This window comes from Phalacrocorax aristotelis, chromosome 2, assembly GCF_949628215.1.
Source record: "Phalacrocorax aristotelis chromosome 2, bGulAri2.1, whole genome shotgun sequence".
Lineage (NCBI taxonomy): Eukaryota > Metazoa > Chordata > Aves > Suliformes > Phalacrocoracidae > Phalacrocorax > Phalacrocorax aristotelis.
In genome coordinates, this window is record NC_134277.1 from 153653375 (window position 1) to 153673555 (window position 20181).

A 20181-nucleotide genomic window follows, 5' to 3' on the forward strand; every position below is an offset into this window, starting at 1 on the left:
TACAGCTATCTAGGCATATTTAATAAAATCAGAAACAATACTTACAAAATCTTATTAGGAAAATGGAAAATATCACCAAGAACTTTGATAATATATGAATATTCCTGGGTTTATAAATAGGAAGGAACAAAAATGGTCATCCAATCTGACATTACACATCATAAAAATCAGGACAATTTTTGCAGGACAAATTATCAGAACATAATAGTTTTGGTCTACACAATATTATACTCATGCAACCAAAGTGATTCAACCAACTATGCTGAAGTAAAAAACAAATCAAAAAGAAACCAGAAAAAAACCCACACAAACCAAAACTAAGGGCAATCCTCTCACCTGGAACTCTCATATGAACGTAGCTGCACCACTGTAAAATGTTCTCTACAAGAATATAAACAAAATGCTATTGCCACAATCGTGTAACCAAATTTTCTTTAAATATATAAGCATAAAACCTGAAGCCCATCAAACATAAAACATTTCAGCCACATGTTTTTTCTTACCATGGAAAAAACACGAGAAGGACAGTTCCCTAAAGCACCGAGCATACTACTGCACTACTGGCAACTATCACCGTTTTCCCCATCAAGTATTTTTGAAATTTTATGATACATTTACAAAATAATATAATGAAACTTTAGTAAAAGAAATACTGGAGAATAACACGAGTCAAAATTATTGCTGCAATACTTTCTCAAAATTAAGTCACCATACCAAAAATTAACTGTTTCTGTGTGAAACTTACGTTACCATTAGGAAATCACCAGGTAAAACTTGACGGTGTAATAAAATGGGTCACGCTTAACAGCAACAGAAGACACTACATCTGCACTTTTAAACACATCACTTACTGCTTTGACTCATGGTGACAAACTTCCAGCGTTGGATCATTATAGATGAAAGCTGCTTCTAAATCGTTGACTCTTACTCTGTAAATCCGGCACTGTTTACTGTTCAGTTTGATTCTATTCAGGTTTGCAACTGTGGGAAATATTGTCAGCTCCACATAGCCCTATGAAAACACAAATCAAAACCTTCTGTAAAATATTTACTGATTCACAAGGAGGAGATATATAAAGAAAAGTCTTATCAATGCCTTTCAAAGGAAAATCATAGGTTAAAAAATGTTAATTTATTTAAAAAGGAAATTGGTTTACCCTTTTAGATGTCTAGAATACATTTTCTTTCATATGATTTAACAGGTAAATTTTCCCAGCTTTGAAACAAAACTTCAAAATTACTATCATGCTTGTTTTACCAGAAATGATCTGCCTCTATTGACCAGATTTCCAGTTAATAGTATCACTGTGTTTTTCATCTTTATGTTTTAAGTTTTGGTATCTGAGCTTGAGACGATTTTTAAAACCTAAGCAGAACCCATTTAGGCATATATCTTAATTCACAAAAAGCCTCAATGACTTCAGGCCTGAAATTGTGCAAGCCCTGGTGACCTCAAATATAAGCTAGAAAACTCTACAGCCCTATCCCTAACATCAGCTAAGACTGTGTGCAAATTGCTTTGTAATATTATTTACAACACAGTGACTTTCTTTTAGAAAGCTTTTTCTTACAGAGATTAAAGTGTTCACAATTAGAAGGTATTTTATTTCACGCATATCAAGGAACTAACTTATGGGAGGTATCAGATTAGAAAGTATAAAACATAAAGAAGCTGAAGAACATAATTAGCTTGTGTGTGCAGCTGTTTCCTCTAAAAGCATAAAGAAACACAGACTTTTAATTTCTACTTCCAAATTTTATTAAAAAATACTTACTACAACCGACTTTCTCTGAAAATTTATGTTGTTGATACAAACTACCTGGTGAGTTGTGCTGGAAAAAAAAAAAAAAGTAAAGTTTTGCACAAATACCAGTATTTAAAATAATATTTTAACCCAGTTCTAAAAACAGAGAGCTCATACAGGATGTATGGATATATAGATAAATACTGCATATAGCATATATTTATGTAAGGAGAATTCATGGGGGTCTAAGTCTCTTACATGGTCCAAAACAAATAATGAATAGAAGTTGCATGCAAGGTCAGCAAAGTTCCAATAAAACAGAAGTGTAGTATCATACCAGTATAAATATTACTAGTAACACAGGAAGACAACAACATCACTTTAGAACATCAAGTAACAGTATGTAAAAATATAGTATTACTAATGGCACAGAATCAACTTCCTACACTTCAGTGATCTGCAGTATTAGAAATGGCATGCAGCTGTAATATTTGCAAGCAGAGACCTGTGGAAAATTTACCTGGTGAGCTGATGCTCATACATAATTTATGTAAACATGTACTATACACATAAATAAAACTCTTATATAAAAAATGGAAGAACAAATAATAATTCCAACTTTAAAAAAAAAATTTGGAAGTTATTTCTATATTTTTTCTGTAGTAGGTGGCATCTTGACCACACTTCACAGTAGCGCTACTCACAACTCAAGATACACAACCCTGAAATAATTCAGCTTTTATGCCACATCACACTTTATATGCACATACTCATGTACCCTGTGCATTAAAAAGTGACTTTGCTTCATTTGAGCAAGTTCAGTAAAAAATTCCTACAAGAGAATAACATCTAGGATCCCATGATGGATTCAGACATCACCTACACATTAAAATGCATACGATAGTAGAGTGATTCTATTTAGAAATACATGTTACAGATTTATCAAAAAATCAAGGAGGTATAAACAGAAATACATAAAGATCCACTGAAATCCACAACCAACTGTTTTACAGCTGGATTACAATCAAACTAATTAATGTGTAAAAATGATTACTTGCTTAACAAAACCGCTTGCTGGAAACACAAGCTTTTTTTACATATAAAAAAAGCCCTTAAATCAAAAGCGTTTGGCACAACAGTACAAATGAAACATGGTAGCATGGTCTGTAGTGTTGATATTGTGTGGAGAGATCTCCAGGGTTTGAAGAGCAATCTATAGGTGAGATTGCATGGTTGATAGACTCCCTGTCCACGCGTGAGTCCATTTACACAATAAAACAAACACCTACAACACACATTTTCTGAGCACAAGCTACACCATAAGCAATAGTTCCAGCCTTCTCAGGAAAATAATTACTGATCACCCTGTGGTCTGTTTCAAACGTGCATTGGTGTCAAGTATAGTAACTTTAAAAAAAATGGATACTTATAATTTATATGGCCTTGGGCTCTCAAATCCTTTGTCTCCTTTTTTCCTATTCATCCTGAACAGCAGCACTAAACACACACTGCTGACTGTCAGACTGGCATCAACATCATCCTCGCTTGACGGGTCCTTCGGTTTTTCCCTGTGTCAGGTCGTACTGGATCACGCATCTCCCCAGTGGATCTGCGACTCCCAACGGTCAGGCATCTTCCGCTCGGATAAGCACCATAGTTACAACGCGACAACACTCAGCCTTGCTGTGTAACTTGTTGTGGGTGCAGCACGCAGCCCCCTCTCCCGCGGGGGTACGATGCCTGTTCGGAGGCGCTGCGTGCTCCCCCTCCGCAGAACCCACGTCAATCCCGGCTCAGGGGAAGCGCAGCCGCGAGGACCGAATCCGGGAGGCCGCGGCCGGGCCGGCGCGGCAAAGGTGTCCCCGCTCCGGGTACAGCCGGCTGGGGCAGCCCCCTCCGCCAGCGGGCGGGAAAGGCGGTGCGGAGCCGGGTGCGGGGTGGGCCGGGAGCGGCGCGGGCGGGAGGCACCGCGGAGCCCCCCGCGGCCCGGCCTTATCGCCGCTGCGGGCTCGGGCGCCGCTCCGGGAGGCGGCTGGGCTGGGGGCTGCCGCGGCTGGCTCTCTTCCGGGGCGGTCGGCAGTGTCCGGCCGGCATGGAGGGCAGGGCGGGGGCCGCCGTGCCGCGCCAGGCGCCCCTCAGCAGCAGCGCGCCCGCCGCGCCCCGCCGGCGCTAGCCTCCGCAGTAGCGGCCGCCATTTTGTCGGTAACCTTTGACCCCCGGCCGTTGGCAGGTCACGGCCCCTTTCAGGGAGCTTTATTTCTTTAAGGATCGAAAACCTTTTGAAATCTTGTTTTTCAGAATGATGATGTACTGGTATCAGAGACAGCCATAGGCGAAAAAAAAAAAACCACAAACCCAAATAATAAGCCGAAAGACGTAGAGGGGCTTGGCTCATTCTCTGGCACGCATGCGCACTCCGGGCCGCCGGCGCAGGAGCAGGCAGGCGCGCGCCGTGCCCCAGGCGGGGGCGGGGTCTCGGGATGGCGGGAAGGCAGCGGCGTGCGCGGGGGTGGTTTTCCTCCAGAGCTACCGGGCCGCGCGTCAGTGTGTAAGTGTGTGAGGGAGTAAGTGTGTAAGGGAGCGTGTGAGGAAGCGTGCGTGTATGCAGGCGCGCTGGCCGCGGGCAGGGCAGCGGCAGCCCTGGCGCGGCGGCTGCTGGCGGCTAGGGCCGCCAGGGGGACGGGGCGGGAAGGGAAGGGACCGCGGCCGCTGCTCGGCCCGCCGGGGCCTGCCTCAGGCCTCCGGCTGCGCCCGCTGATGATGGCCGACACGCGTGTGGGCCTCTCGCTGCCTGCATTTGCAGCGGCAAAGCGCCGGTGACGGGCACGCTGACGTCTGCTTGAACGCACAGACTATACCTGCCCTTACTCGGGGGCCAGGCACGGGGGCGCGCCCAGCGCAGGCTCACGGGAAGGTACGACAGCACGTCGCTCTTCTCTTTCAAATCAGAAAAGGATTTAAGACAGTAACAGCACTGCTGGAAACGTGGCGCAGAGCCACAAAGTAAGATTGGGCCAAGTGACCTTCCAACCCAAGTATGCTGTGGAGTGCCTTTAGCTCCACCATCAGGATGACACAACATGAAGTTTCTTTGTAATCCAGATTTGTTGCATTATAAGCAAGTTTTGATTCATCTATTTAATGTTAAAATAAATGCCTGCATCAAAGCAGCTAGTGGAGTTCGCCCTCAGTATCAGCAGTTCTTGAAATGGAGAAAGTGTCATCCCGTTTTGAGTGCCCAACAAGATGAATCAGGAGCACTGGGAACACATAGAATGATTACACGTGCAAAAATAATTTAGATAACCCTGACTCTACCTCAGTTTTCTGATATGGCTCTGTTTGTGCAATACTTAAATTCTTACTTGTTTCACAAACAAAACCCAATATCAATATATAGTGTTCTGTCACAGACTTTTGTCTTGTGTGTTTCCGCTAAGGAACCTTCTGTGATGCAACAGAAGTTATTTCCAAGGCTTTCACATATTACCGCTGATCCCTCTGAGAGGGAACCTTCTGGTGCTATTAGAAGGAAGGACCACAGCTGTTGGAACCAGTGAGCAAGGCCATTCCTCCCAGCAGAGAGCCAGTATAAGCCAGCTGAGCCCCCACACAGCTAGGTCAAACACCCCCCTGCACGCTTCAGAGACGTGGGGCACAGGGAACTGATCTTGTGTTAGTGGGGAAGAATAAGCAGAGCTCAGGAAGTAGTTTTTATTCAGCTTTTTATCTGTGACAGAATTGCAGAGAGGCACACGTCCCTCTTGAGTTATGTTTCATTTTTAGTTTCTTTCCCGTTTTCATACCTTACATCCAAGGCTGATGCAGCAAATGCTTTTTGTATAAAAACGCCTACAACTGTTAAAAAAAAAATCTGAAAAATGTCTAATATTAAACTCTGGTTCACTGACATGCAAACAATAATTTTTATTGATTACAAAATTTCAGGCACTCTGCTTTATAAAAATATAAAAAAAATGCTGTTTCATTGCTCTGCACAGAATATCCCACCCAAAGTTTTCAAGACACAATTTCTATGTGCAGTTATTTGCCATAACAAAGTTTTAAAAAAATAATTGTATTATGAAATTTTATAAGCTCTCTTTAAAAAGCAAAGGTAGTCTTCTGTAAAAAAATTAGTTTTACCTCGGCTACGTTCTAATGGCAGTTTATAGGAAGTTCATAACACAACATCCAACTACTCTCTCGTATCTTCACCCTTGACTGCAATTTGTTTTTTTGTAATATTTAAAAGGCAATTCCGCCAAGTGTTAAAGCGCTGAGACCTTGTGCCAATGTTGTTCACAGACATGACCACAAAAAGAACCACCTTCCAAAAGTAAGACTAGTACAGCCTCAGTCAGGAATAATTTGTTCATGAGCTTGTCAAGGTCAGCAGTATTCACAATGTCAACACCGCAATAAAAGTATCTAAAGCTATAAATACCTAAAGGGTGGGTGTCAGGATGATGGGACTGGGCTTTTTTCAATAGTGCCCAGTGACAGGACAAGGGGCAACAGGCACAAGGTGGAATACAGGAAGTTTCACCTGAATATGAGAAAAAACTTCTTTCCTATGAGGGTGCCAGAGCCGTGGAACAGGCTGCCCAGGGAGGCTGTGGAGTCCCTTCCCTGGAGACATTTAAACCCACCTGGACGTGGTCCTGTGCCCCTGCTCTGGGTGTCCCTGCTCAAGCAGGGGGGTTGGACGAGGTGATCTCCAGAGGTCCCTTCCAACCCCTGCCATTCTGTGATTCTGTGAAATCTTAAAGAATGCTCACTAATAGCCAAAAGACTGAGCATTCCATTTTTATGTTGAAATCAATTCAGTTAATTCAATTATTATCAAGGAGGTTTTAATATTTAACGTCAAACTTCAGTTTATGGGTTTATGGGACAGATTAAGTTTATTCAAGAAGTATCTTGAGTCCTGGCATAACTACAGACAGAAAGGAAAAGGAAGATGGGCAAAGGAAGGCAGGCAAAGCCTGCTGACACTATAGTTTCTTAGCAGAAGCAAGTGCCCTCAGCTTCTACTTAGCTGAGCAGAAAACAGACCTCATTCAAGAAGCTTAGCTGCTTAAACTCCAGTGTACAATATTGGTTGACAACTCCTTTCCCCAGAAGGCAGCAACAAGCAACATTCACTGTTACTCCACTTGGTGTTCTCAGTTCTTAAAACAACACTTGTTATGAGATGGGTCTTCTAGAATTATAAACTTTAACACCATTCTGCATGGAGGAGCGAGCGTATTTTGTCAGAAGAGCACCAACTGTCTGCTTCTCTGCACATAAGTCTCTACAGAGGAAATAAAGCAGATGACATTGGCATTAGAGATATTCTCATACCAAATTAATCCATTAAATACTTATAAATATAGCAATACACCAGATTAGGGTACTGGGAGAAAAACAACCACTACTGTAACTGACACACAATGCTTTGAATTACTGAAAGTTTAGAACTTGGCTTGACATTTAAGCAGCAGGCAAAACTGCATGATTTACTTCAGAAACAAGATTTTGTTTTTTAGGGGAAGTTGGTTGGGTTTTATTATTACTGTTCTCTAAAGGGTTTTCAATCTAGCAAAACAGTTAGCTTTGAACAACTTAATTACATTACGGTGAATTTGGAGCCACTCCTGAAGGTTTGATGCAGTTGCCTCTGGGTTACCATCTATATCTGCTGCCATGTATCCTGGTTGGGCCTTCCCGATAGCACTGTAGCCTAAATGCTAACCACCAAAAGAGCAAAGGACACAGTATAGGAAGCACTGTTGCTCTGTAGTTCTTTTGTTCTAAATATGGAGTCATTATAAATGTCAGGAGTCATCAGAATCCTTTAAGTGGAGTCTGCCGCAATCAGATAAGAAGAGTTATCCATTTAAATTCAGTAGGATCAGCTTTTTACACAAGTTTAAACCCAATGAATATACCTACAGTTCCCAGATGTGGGGATTCTATTCATATAGAATTCATACTCCTTTCAAATTGAAAGTATAATATTTGAAGCAATTGTAGCTGCTAAGATGTCAGCTATGCTAAAAGGGAAGAATATAACACTAATAATATTTTAATAAAAAGAAATATATCCTTACTGTATATAAGGGGTAATATCCACTTCTGTCCACTTTTCCCGTATGCTGAATAAGCTGTTGAATCTTTCCTGATTGTCTTCAGGTAAGTCTTCTACTTTTAGCAGAAAGATGGTCTCTGGTCTTGAGCTTTTATCCACAAGAGCCACGCCCTGTAGATCAGCATCAGAGAGAAAGTGTTAAATAAAGACAAAACAATTAGAACTTCCTTCTTTCTGGCAGTAACCCATTAAAGTTGCCCTCTGCACCTCCACAGCCTCCTAAAACTGCATGACTAGAGGCAAAGTGAAAAAGTATCACAAAAGTGCTATTTTACAGGCAGTATTTATCTTTTCCTTCGTGACAAGAAGGGAGGGAGAAATCCCTTAAGTCCCAACACCTCTCTGCCTCACTCGAGCAGAAGGATTGCCATAATGCATGCCACTCTACTGGCTGTCACCACGGTCTGCTCAACAACAGCTGCCGCTTCTGTTCTAGTTACAAGTATTAACTGTATGGCTGCAATTCTTCTTCAAACAGTGAAGCATGCTAGACTTACAGAAACCTGAACTGTCATGATTCCAGACTACTGATGCTCACACAGGATGTATGATGAAGTTCTTTAGCTCAAAAACTGATAGAAATAACTCAATCGTTCCCCATTAATCAATAAAATCTACATATGACACACATCATATGCAGATTAACGTCAGTTAACAGCCTACTCACGGAAGAATCCATACTGCTTTATGTTTTTACCTTCAGCTGATCAAGCCTTGTTGTCATCCCTTCAGGGACGCTTTGTTGCCAGACTTCTTGAAACTCTGATAGATTGAACTTAACTGCATTTTGCAGCAGCATTTGTGCTATAGCTCTGCATATTTTATCTTCACGCATTTCAAAGTAAACCTCCCCTGCTGAGAAACAAAAAACAGGTCGTCTCAGGTTCTTGCTTTTTGATAAAAGGACAGAGGACAGCCTTCTATCTCCATTCTGTTCTACAGTCTGCTACAAACCACGTATCCTGTTTTTTCTTTTCCTCAGGGAGTAACCTGACTTAGTATTACTTTGGATAAATGATGGTATCTTCTCATTCTCAAGAACAAATTAAGCAGAGTATTATGTGTTTGTGCAGCACTGTCTGAGCTACAGCATTCATTCATATCAGTAAATGTATTTGCCTCCCATCTTTTCCCCTTTCACAGAAACACGGTTTCTCCTACAGCTCTCATTCCTATTTCTGAATGGCTTGTATTAAAGTGTTTGCTGTCTGTGGTTGAACAATTAAACAAAACTTTCACTTCCTTAATCATCCTATAATATGAGATAATGAAGAGAATAATGGGAATTTATTTTCTTTCATACTGACTTGGCTAAAATTCTCTGAGCAACGTCAGGCATAAACACTTCCTTCTACTTCTGCAGTCATCTGGACCTCCTGCACTTCAAAATTCTCCCTTGTGCAACCTGCCTAAAGATACTAAGATGACAACCTGTGTCACTCCAGCTCCTTTCCTATGTCGTTTAAGGGTGAGTGCAACTTCTACTTCAGCCAAAGGCAAGATGAAAGCAGCTGTAGGGAAGAATTTAGACTGAGATTACAGCACTGAAACATTATGTCTATATGTCAGATGGGCAACAGATATCTAGTGAATACAAGCAATGGATCTTGTGGAGCAGTTCAAGGGACCAAAGGCAGATGTCTATTTCCAGCAAGCTGAATTCAGGGAGATCTACATCCCATTGACTATTCACAATCGCACAATTAATTGCTTAAACGTCCAAGACCTCCTAGGGTCTCTAAAGAGAGATTCCATCTAAATTTTAATAGTGATCTCTCTTTAGTCACAAAATTATAGCTTGTGGACACCTAAAAAACCAGTTCAGCTACCTCTGATAGTTCCTGATTTTTTCCTAGTGTCTTGTACAGTTTAATAATCCTTTTTCCTATGAAACTTTCTCTAACAATTTTACTGATTTCTAGCTCACTGTTTGCTCGCTCCTTTTACCGGCACTGTAGCAAATTCATTTGTTTGGGCCATCCTCATAAAATCCACATTTATTACTCATGAATAACTATTTCCTTTATGCTAAATTAAAATGTGCATGCTTTCCCAAACTTACCATCATCAATGTATTTCCTTCCATAGCTTAAAAGAATATGTTCTATCATCTCTCTGAAAAAAAAAATCAGAAATCAAGATTTAAAGTTGTTCATTAGGACATTACAGAAATAGTTACCAAGAAGATGATGAAGGAACAGGTAAAGTTAAAATCAAGGAGAATGGAAGATGGAGCACATCTTCATGGCTGAAATGAACAGATTGATAAAAACATAGAAGCAAGTTAAAAGAGGGCAAAAAGGGACAAAAATATATATAACTATATGTAACTAGCAAAGACTAAAAGGCCTAAGGAGAATAAGGAAAAGAGGCTCTTGCAACATCACTTCTTTCCAATGAGAAGTGACACAAATCACCAATTTGGCAGTTAATTATCCCTTAGTGAATAGCAGGCATTTTTCTAGACCTCTGGCATAAAATTACAACATAAATGCGGACACCAATACTAAAGCAAGATTTGTGTCTTGAGCCAGTAGCCAAATAAATGGAAAACATTACATCTTGTGAACTTCAGAATTTGTTTTAACCGTAATCTTAAGTTATTTCATGACTCCAAATGACACTACAATAAACTCAACTCTTGAGATCTGAATTTAATATTATACCAGAAAATATACCACTATCTCAGACACTATGCAAGAGGTAAACTGAACATTTCTGGCTGGCTTCAGAACAAGTATTTCAAGATGGTCAGCAATTTACAGCTTAAGTACATGCTGCTTCCATCATTTACAATTCAGCAGTAACATTTCTACTATTGAATCAATGGAAATATTACCAACAGACACTAAAATCAGTTTATTAACCTGTCTGTCTAAACTCCTAATGCCCTTGTCTATATTAGAGCCAAAGAAAATCTATCATTAACACCCTAGTAAGTGGGATCCAGAGTTATAAGACTATAATTCTAATAAATAATTAATAATTATTGCAACTAGTAATAGCTAATAATGACTGTAGACTATTTTAAGTACTAAAAGTAGTTGCTTACGTGGGCTCTAAAGATCCAAGTTCCTCAAGGGAGGTACGTAAAGGAACCTTACTTAAAGACCAGGACTCTGAGTCTATTAGCTGAGTCACATGATTCAAGAGTTTCATCTCATAGTCAAATTCTAGAATTCTCCAGTATCCTGTCAAATAGAAAACCACAAAACAGCGTCAGAAGGAAAACATTAACACCTTAATGCTATTCCCCTGAAGACACATTACAGGAGTTTGCACATTTAGGTCACACCTTCACAAAGTACAGCGACAGCATGCTGTCCTTTTCAGGATTAAACCTGAGAAAAAGAACAGAATAGTAAGAGCAAATGTAAAGGAGAAAGAAATAAAATTATCTCAACTATTCGTAACCATTTACGTGGATTATCTGCCACAGATACAAAGACACTACAAATACCATCCCAAGATAAATCAGACCTGGGAAAACTAATAATTACTTCAGGCACAGAACTGTGGGAGCAGAACTGGCTGCACTAGCCCAGCATGAGTGGCAGCTCGAGTCCAGCCAAGTTCACAGAAATTCAGATATGACAAAGCACAGATTTGGTATGATGGTGCTGTGCAGCTGTAAATGACAAGGGCAGTAATTTCTGAGATGGTCCTCACCTACCTAATGGGCGGTACAGAGAAGGCAGAGCAGGAGTCTTCCCAGTGGTGCGCACTGATAGGACAGAAGGTCACAAGCACAAGTTGCAACAAGGGAAATCCCAGCTGGCAATTTTTTCCCCTTGCAGACAGTCAAACACTGGCACAGCCTGGACAGAGGTTGTGCAATCTCCATCCTTGGAAATGCTCAGAATCCAACCAGCCGAGGCCCTGGGCTGCCAGCTCCAAGCTGGCCCTGTTCTAAAGCAGGGGTTTGGATCTGATAGCCTCCAGAGCTCAGTTCTGCCCTACGTGATTCTGTGACTCTAGGACTGCTGCCCCTGGCATCCAGGTGAGGGTTTGGGCTTGGCTAAGTATGGGATGAGTAGGAGCTGTCCCAAGGTGAGGCACTTGCTCTATATGCCTCACATGGTAGGAAGACTTCTGAGATAAACCCAGTCTGGGAGGAAGAAAAACTATGAAAGGGCTGGGGAGCAGCAGAGCATATTGAAAGATAAGGATGTGGGATGGGCCTTAGAAAAATAAGACACAGATATTCTGGGGGAAAAAAAGCAAGGTTACTTCCTCATAGGCAATAATATTCTTTAGAGACAAATACCTTCAATTTTGCAGGCATCGATAGCCTGTAATTGGTGCAGTATTTCTTCTTCACTTGCTTGAATCAGACTTAACAAATCCTCTGTTGTATACTGCAACAAGGGGAAAAAAGAAGGAAATGAAACAGGTTATCCTTGCTCCTCCTTCGCTTCAGCAAGCATGCTAAATGCATTATAAGATATAATAAAAGAAAGACTTAGAAGATTTCCTATCAAGAAGGAAAAAATTGAATTAAGTACTTGAGATCTATTAGACTATGGGAACACAAATGGCACAACACTGAGTTTGGAACATCCATGTGTTAAAAAAACATTTAATAAATACTAACAGGTCTCTTCTTCCCGCTATGTAATTCCTATTAGACCGTATGTCGAAACATCATGAGGCTAAGCAGCACTGAACTGGCATTAGTATTTCAGCAAGGAATTACCATATTATACAGTACTTCAAAAAACACTGCTAGCAACTGAGAGCAAAAATATCCCCAGATTAGTGTGCAAGTGTGTTTGAGAACTAGATGCTGCCATTCAGATACGACCCTGCACAGGAGTCCTTGCCATTTGTTCCCTCTCTGAGGCCCGGCTGGCACTCCAACAGCTCTTTTAAGGAATCGCTGCTCTCAGCTATGATGCTTTTGTCCACTGCCTCACCCTTGCAAGCATAAAATGGAATGGGTTGACTTGCATCACATCCACACCAGCAACTTCCAGATAAGGATAAGAAACGTATTAAATGCATTAACTTGGATGCATTCAATCATTCGAATATGCTTTGTCATCTCACTGTAAAACCTAGGATTTTAATTTGGTGCATCCTGAGCAAGCTGTGTGCCAGCCTGTTTCTAAGTTTTCCTGCAGTTTCCTAAATCACACCACTATGCACCAGGCTTCCTTACAGTAATTCTTTATAGTGCTATAGTTTCTTAGGGTTCCTTCCCTGTAGTTCTCTGTGTATGACACAGTACAAGCAACTGAAAACCATGAGAAGCTTACAGTAAGCCACCCAAACATAGTAATTCGTTTTCAAACCAGTTAAAGATGGCTCATCTGTTGCCAGCACCCAATAAATATTAAGTGTAAGAAAACAACATATCAAAAAACTTTACTACACACATATTTTTGTGATTCCAGTGAGAATTAGTCCCATAAGAAAGACAGCTTTCAGATTAAAGTTCCACCAGTAGCATAGCTAAGATTTGTCTACATTTATCAAATATATCTAGCTGTTCTTCAGTAAGCAGATACACGAAACATTCTCCTTCAAAACAAATGGAGGAGTTTTCAAACCAGACACTAATGCTTGGGGAGACACTGGCATGTTTTTATAAAATTAATTTAGTATTATCAGTAAATACTATTGCATATGACCTCTTTTTGTGTTGCTAGCCTTTGTCAATGATTATAACTTCTGGACAATTTAAGCCCTTTTCCCTCAACCACCCCTTATTTTGCTGCTACGTCGTCTATGCCAAGACCAAAGTAGGTAGGAAAAATGAAAGGAGGAAACAGCAATGCTGCGGGAAAGATTCTGACACTTGCCAGAAATGGCACTGTTAATCATCCAGAGAGAGGCTGCATTTCTCTCCCAGGGAGAAAAGTAACATCTACGTTGGTACATAGAAGCACACCCAGATGGCGTGTGCCAAGCCTCAGTGTAAAATACTTTGGAGCAACCATTTCTGTTTTTCAAAGTCAAAAGGAAAACCAACCAAACTAACAAAATGCCAGGATTTTTATGAGCCTTTTACATGAGGTCATATGCTGCACAGTCCAGGTCTCTCTATTACTATTTAGATCCTAAATTGGATTTCCTGGAAACATAAAAGGGCAGCAGGACAGGATTTTAGTTGTTTTCCCTTCTCGTAGTGTCAGCCTTATTCTCTGCCTTATATCATCCTTGTCTGCAACTCCCTGCTTCTCCTTGTCATAAGTTACTGATCGGCAAGTGACTTGTACGTGGGTGTCCTGTGACCTTATGCTTAGCTCATACATGGCATGTCACGCATGACAGCCCCAAAGGAGGAGGAAAGGCTGCATTATACCTTAGAAGTCAATTAACTCTCAAGACATTTACAAAAAGGTTCTGAAGACTGTCTTCAAGAAAGTCCCCACACAAAAAGGGAAACCCCCAGTCTCTTTCGCTGTCCTTCCTTTTCCTCCTTTTACTAAAAAAAGGTTGCTTACCTGCTACTCGGTGGACGTGCTAATAATTACCAAATTGTTTAGAATAGTAGGCTTAAAAATTAACTCAAAGCAGCTCTGTGAAACATGGAAGCAAAGGTATTTTTCTAGTTAAGAATGCATCTTCACTTTCGTTTGCCCATTACCAATTACAAGAAAGTAATTTACGTAGCTGATTTACCTTTGAAAATGTCAAAGCCTGATCTTTCCGACTATCTGGCCCTTCATATGGATCTTCCATTAAAAGCTTCCTCAGTTTCTTCAGTTTAGGTCGACATCTCCTTAATTCCCAATAGTTTTTGGAGAAGCCAGCAATCTACCAGAAAAAAACAGCTACTCTTAAAACATTTTAATCTACCATTTGGATTCAAAGAAGCTTACCAAAAATTATCAGCTAAAAGGGTTAGTCTAGTCACTGAGAACAAGAATTTATTGATAGGGTAATTAATTTAAAGATGAAACAATCATTGTAATACTTCCAATAACAAAATTTACTGCAGGCAATGAAAAATTAATATCTGCTGTTGGTTGATAAAAATATGTTCATAGTGCATATGACAAAGGGAACAACTCATCTCTACATGCAAATGATAGAATATCATCATGGGATATATTCCTGCACAGTCCTCATCAACATTTCTCTTCCTTTTAATACTACATTATATTACTGCCACAAAACCCCTACTGTATCATCCTGTTTCCATCTTCCCCACTTCTTCCCATGCTCAGGATCTTCTTCATGGTCTTTTTACACCTTAATGAATCATCATGTCACTAAGCTCAAGTAAAACAGACATTAATGAGACAGTAAGGTACACTTGCACACAACTAACAAGACATCTCTGTTCCTTACTCTCAACACACAGATTTAAAGCATTCAATAGGAAGCTCAAGGATAATCGATTCAACATAAATAAAACTTTACCTTCAGAGTAACCCTGAGGTGTTTCATGGGGTACAGCTTGGACTTCCTAGAAGATTCTTTGAAGAGGACAGAGCATTGGATGCCTTTCAGCATTGTTGCTGTCATTTACCAAATGAACAAGAGTGGGCACAGTACGGCAGAGGCCAAACAGCCTCCACATTTGTGACTTCGGACCCAACCACTAGCCCCTTGTAAAAAAGCCTTCAGATGGTACTTCAAAATACCCTAAATGCTTTACCAGACTACTTTTTAAAAAAAAAAGTCATCCACTTAAAAACAAAAACTTTTAAATAATGTTCCATTTAATCAACTATAATCAAACCACCTATATGTAGAAGTCTTATCCAAATTCTAATAAAAAGCTCCCAGTTTTTAATCTAACTATTCCGTAGCTTGCTTGGCACAAAATTCAGGTAAATGCTAATTTCCTGATATACTTCGAAGCTTTTTTTCCCTTCATGCCAACTAGCATTTACCAAAATGTTAGGTTTTTTTTTCCTGCCAAGTTATTTTCTGAGCAATTTGCTATTGAATAAGATGGTACGCTGCATAGAAAAGAAAAGAAGTAATTCTAATTTACAATCCAAAGCTCATAAGTGGAGCTGGTCTGTGCGAGGTGAATGAAACAGCAGATGCTTGAGCCGTATTAGGCTTGCAAGTGGCACAAAGAGCAGCACCGAGACTGCAGGAGAAGGGGAATGAAGCCCCAAAATACTGGGTAAACACAGTCTCTTTTGCTATGTTTCACAATTTGCAGTGACAATACACCATGTAACACTGTTGAAAGCATTTAGAGAGCTCTTGGAAAGAAAACTCTAAAAATAATTCCTAAGCAAATCACATATTATGCTGACATGTGTGACTTCAGAGGACTAGTGAGATCATTAAAGATAGAAAAAAAAAAGAATATGGAAGAATATTACTTTCTCATTAATCTAGTTTGAATAAACTTTTTCTATTAGCTGAACTGCTGACTTCACAGAAGAAATGATGTTGTTTTGATTATTATGTTCATCTAAGGATATGCAGGATTGCTCCTCAATTATGTCATTATATCCATTACAGCAAATAATGACCTAGTAATAACAATTGCCTAATTTTTTTTAGTAGAATTTTATTAACTATGGTTCAGAAGAGCAGACGACAATGAATTATTTAAACTGAGATCTCTAAAATCATTCACTCCAACAAATCTTTCCAGCTGCTAGCTGAAGGAGAGAAAAAATAATATTCAGGCGTGATGTGGCATAATCTGCCTTTTGGGGAAAGCGCTCCTAAGAAAAAATTTGCAAACAGCTTATTTTTAGAATAGCTGTTAACACTGAGAAATTAGTTTTTCTTTGAAAGCTTTTAATATCTACCACAAGTAACTACTATCCAATGAAAATAAACCAAAGTTTTAACTTCTTAGAAACAGTAATTACCATACATTATGGATACAGTTCAGTTGCCTACAGAAGGGCGCTAGACCCATTTTGGACACCCTAAGGTATATCATGCCCCCTGTGCATAAAGTATTTTTATAAATACACCCTCCTTGGGCTGTTCTATTTACAAAGAACCTATAGGAGGCTCAAGTCCTTCTGGAGCGGCAGCTCATAGCTAGACCAATACCACAAGGCATCTAAAATGGTTTAAAGGACTATGTTTAGACAACTGAATCCCAGCCGTGTTTCACATACACATCTTGGATAAAATATAAGGAATTATACAGAATAAGAAAACAGAAAATTAAAGCAAACAAACAAAAACCCAGAAATACATACCTCTGAATGAATAATATTACAAGATACTTGGTCTGCATTCAGCTCTTCTGGAGTTTTGCAACCAGGAACAAACAGCAGCATATTTGAGGTATCTGCTATCTTCATGTCGTAAGTTTTATCTTTGCTGCACAACACTGCTTGTTCATCCTTTTCACCACGGATTACCAGGCTGAAAAAAAATAGCACAAAAATAAAGATGTATTTTTACCCCTATTTCAGGATGAACATTTGTTAAACTTGTCTGATATTTTTTTACATTTACACATTGGTAAAGAAGTTATAAACTGCAGTTGTATTTGGTAGCAGCAGTCACAGTATACCGAAATATAAAGATGTATTTCTCCATTAATCTAAAATATCTTAACCCTGTGTCTTTCCTCACTTTTTCCCGTTTTCCCACTCTGAAGGACAAGTATTCAAGGGTTTTATGCAGATCACAGTTGAACCTCCTTACCTGCCTTCGCACACAAAATCCCCTGAAACACTGATTAGACAATGCTTAAAGCTGGAATGAGTTCTATAATCTTAGAAATGTGATTACAGCTAGCATTGTTCTTTAATGAAGACTGAAGCCGGCCCACTGTGAAATAAGAAAGAAAACAGAAATTGTGTCTATTTTGCAGCGTCCTTCAGAAAACTCCCTCTCAAAAACATACACATTTTCTTGCAAGTAATTCCAAGCTGGAAACAAAACCTTCTAGAGCATTTCAGCACAAAGAATCAATGCAAACCCCCCTCTTCAGCTCACATCCTCGATTAAATACATTCTTTGTGAGGACATGGTAACACTGAAGCAGGACCACAACAGGGGAACATTGAGTTCCTCCCAGGCGACACTTAATGGACACACACAAGTGGTGTCCTTCAAGGGTCCATACTGGGACCAGTATTGTTTAATATCTTCATCAATTACACAGACAGTGGGATCGAGTGCACCCTCAGCAAGTTTGCAGGTGACACCAAGCTGAGCAGTGCAGTTGACATGCCAGAAGGACAAGATGTCATTCAAAGAGACCTGGACAAGCTGGAGAGGTGGGCCTGTGAGAACCTCAAGAGGTTCAACAAGGCCAAGGGCAAGGCCCCACACCTGGGTTGGGGCAACCCCCAGTATCAGTACAGGCTCAGGGATGCAGGGGTTGAGAGCAGCCCTGTGGAGGACCTGGGGGTACTAGTGGGTGACAAGCTGGACATGAGCCAACAATGTGCGCTCGCAGCCCAGAAGGCCAACCATATCCTGGGCTGCATCAAAAGCAGCGCGGCCAGCAGGGCGAGGGAGGGGATTCTGCCCCTTTACTCTGCTCTGGTGAGGCCCCACCTGCAGGGCTGCATCCAGCTCTGGAGCCCTCAGCACAGGAGAGACATGGACCTGCTGGAGCGGGTCCAGAGGAGGGCCACAGAAATGATCAGAGGGCTGGAGCACCTCTGCTGTGAGGGCAGGCTGAGAGAGTTGGGGTTGTTCAGCCTGGAGAAGCTAAGGCTGCGGGGACACCTTGTTGTGGCCTTCCAGTGCTTAAAGGGGGACTATAGGAAAGATGGGGACAGACTTTTTAGCAGGGCCTGTTCCTATAGGGCATAAGGTGATGGCTTTAAACTAAAAGAAGGTAGATTCAGACTAGACATAAGGAAGAAAGTTTTTACGATGAGGGTGGTGAAATGCTGGCACAGGTTGCCCAGAGAGGTGGTAGATGCCCCATCCCTGAAAACATTCAAGGTCAGGTTGGACGGGGCTCTGAGAAACCTGATCTAGTTGAAGATGTCCCTGCTCACTGCAGGGGGGTTGGACTAGATGACCTCTAAAGGTCCCTTCCCACTCAAACTATTCTATGATTCTAAATTAAGTGCTCAGATTCATTAATCAAAGCCCTCATTGTGCTTCCAAAAGCTTGCTCGCACTAACAGAGTTCCCCCGTGCCCCAGGTGTCCTCAGCGCCGTTCAGGCCTCTAGCCAACAGCAGTTCATCAGTTCTGCGCTGTGGGCAGGCTTAACCACAAACATCTCTGGGGAGTATTTTCTTTAGAGGGAGTTCTAATGTATAATTTTAAACGTTTTTATTATGTCACTGCCATTTCAGCAAAGGAAGAAACTTTAAAACAGTATCAAAAGCTTATCTAGACTCTCTTCTCGGTCCAGATCTAGATGTCACGTAACCATCCCACAAAACACCTACGCTAACGCTGTAGGTCCTTCGCTGTCCGTCTGTCCCGCTTGCAGGCACCCTGCCACGCCCCACCCCAGGAGTTCCAGCAGGAAAATCCCGCAAGCCAGAGGGATTCTTTTAAAAACATACTCTCCTTTCCTAAAGACAGATGCCTATAAGTTTGTGTTTATGTGCCCGGCAAGAAACTCTCCTCAGTCTTGGCTATAAGACTCCTCAGAAGTAATTTTTCCACATGGAAAAAAAAAAATCTTCTTATAGGTGTTAGCAGTTTTCGGTTTCCGATGCACCTGAGCCAGGTTTGAGGGACAGTTACATTCTCACGCAAACCGCATCAGAAGAATAAAAGTCTGGGGAAAGCCACGTTTACGACCCCCAAACGGCGACGGGACGGGACCGGGAGTGCCCCCGCCCGAGGCGAGGCCCGGCCCGGCCCGCGGCGACACCCGCCGCCCGCCAGGGGGCGCCCCGCCCCGCCGGCCCGTACCTGCGTCCCGCCTCCAGCTCGGCGCAGAGGCCCGGCTCCAGCTGCAGCAGGCAGCACCCGCCGGCGGCGGCCTGCGGACCGAAGCTGAGGCAGTGGACGGTCGGTAACAACTCCGCCGGGTTCAGTTTCGCCGTCTGCAGCGTAACGTCCACCTCCGCGCGACTCCGCATGGCGCCCGCTCCGAAAACCGCGCCACGGCGTCCCCCCGCCCCGCCGGAGCACGGGGCGGGGCTGGAGGCGGGGAGGCGGCGTTGATTCTCTGGTTGCCAGCGGTGCGCCTGGGCGGTGGCCGGCGGGGCGGGCGGCAGCGCCTCGGAGTCGAGCCTCGGGGAAGCGCTCACCTCGGGGGTAGCCGATCCCCGCCCGGCGAGGCCTGGCACGGCGCGGCCTGGCGCCGGGACAGACCTCCCCATGTCAGCCCGGCGGCGCTAAGAGCCAGGCTGGGCTGCAATAAAATCACTCTATATGCCAATAAAATGCCATAAAAATCCACAAAATGCCCTATATAAAATACAACAAA

The 20181-nt window shown here is 41.9% G+C and overlaps 2 protein-coding genes across 7 annotated transcripts in view; both read right to left on the reverse strand.

Moving 5' to 3' along the window:
* TAF2 (TATA-box binding protein associated factor 2) overlaps window positions 1–3367 on the reverse strand; it is a 61026-nt gene extending 57659 nt beyond the window's left edge. For 3 of the 5 annotated variants that reach the window (XM_075085677.1, XM_075085678.1, XM_075085675.1), the window contains exons 1-3: window positions 3175–3367; window positions 1776–1829; window positions 852–1012 (exon numbers count right to left, since the gene is read on the reverse strand). In XM_075085677.1, the coding sequence (XP_074941778.1) occupies window positions 852–1012; window positions 1776–1829; window positions 3175–3228 (269 nt within the window). In that variant the 5' untranslated portion in view covers window positions 3229–3367. Of the gene's footprint in view, window positions 1–851; window positions 1013–1775; window positions 1834–3174 lie in introns of those variants that run through there. The other 2 variants (XM_075085680.1, XM_075085679.1) reach the window with 2 other exon arrangements.
* Window positions 3368–6579: 3212 nt separating this feature from the next.
* Window positions 6580–19900, reverse strand: DSCC1 (DNA replication and sister chromatid cohesion 1). 2 transcript variants are annotated; one of them, XM_075085682.1, is made up of 9 exons: window positions 19662–19900; window positions 17019–17187; window positions 14509–14643; window positions 12149–12239; window positions 10934–11072; window positions 9944–9996; window positions 8579–8733; window positions 7844–7992; window positions 6580–7044 (listed from the first exon to the last, which is right to left on the reverse strand). In XM_075085682.1, the coding sequence occupies exons 1-9, from the start codon at window positions 19829–19831 to the stop codon at window positions 6936–6938; spliced, it is 1170 nt and encodes a 389-aa protein (XP_074941783.1). In that variant the 5' UTR covers window positions 19832–19900; the 3' UTR covers window positions 6580–6935. The 2 variants fall into 2 exon arrangements, with proteins under 2 accessions (XP_074941783.1, XP_074941782.1); XM_075085681.1 differs by having other exon boundaries at window positions 8579–8736; window positions 19662–19898.
* Window positions 19901–20181: the final 281 nt, after the last annotated feature.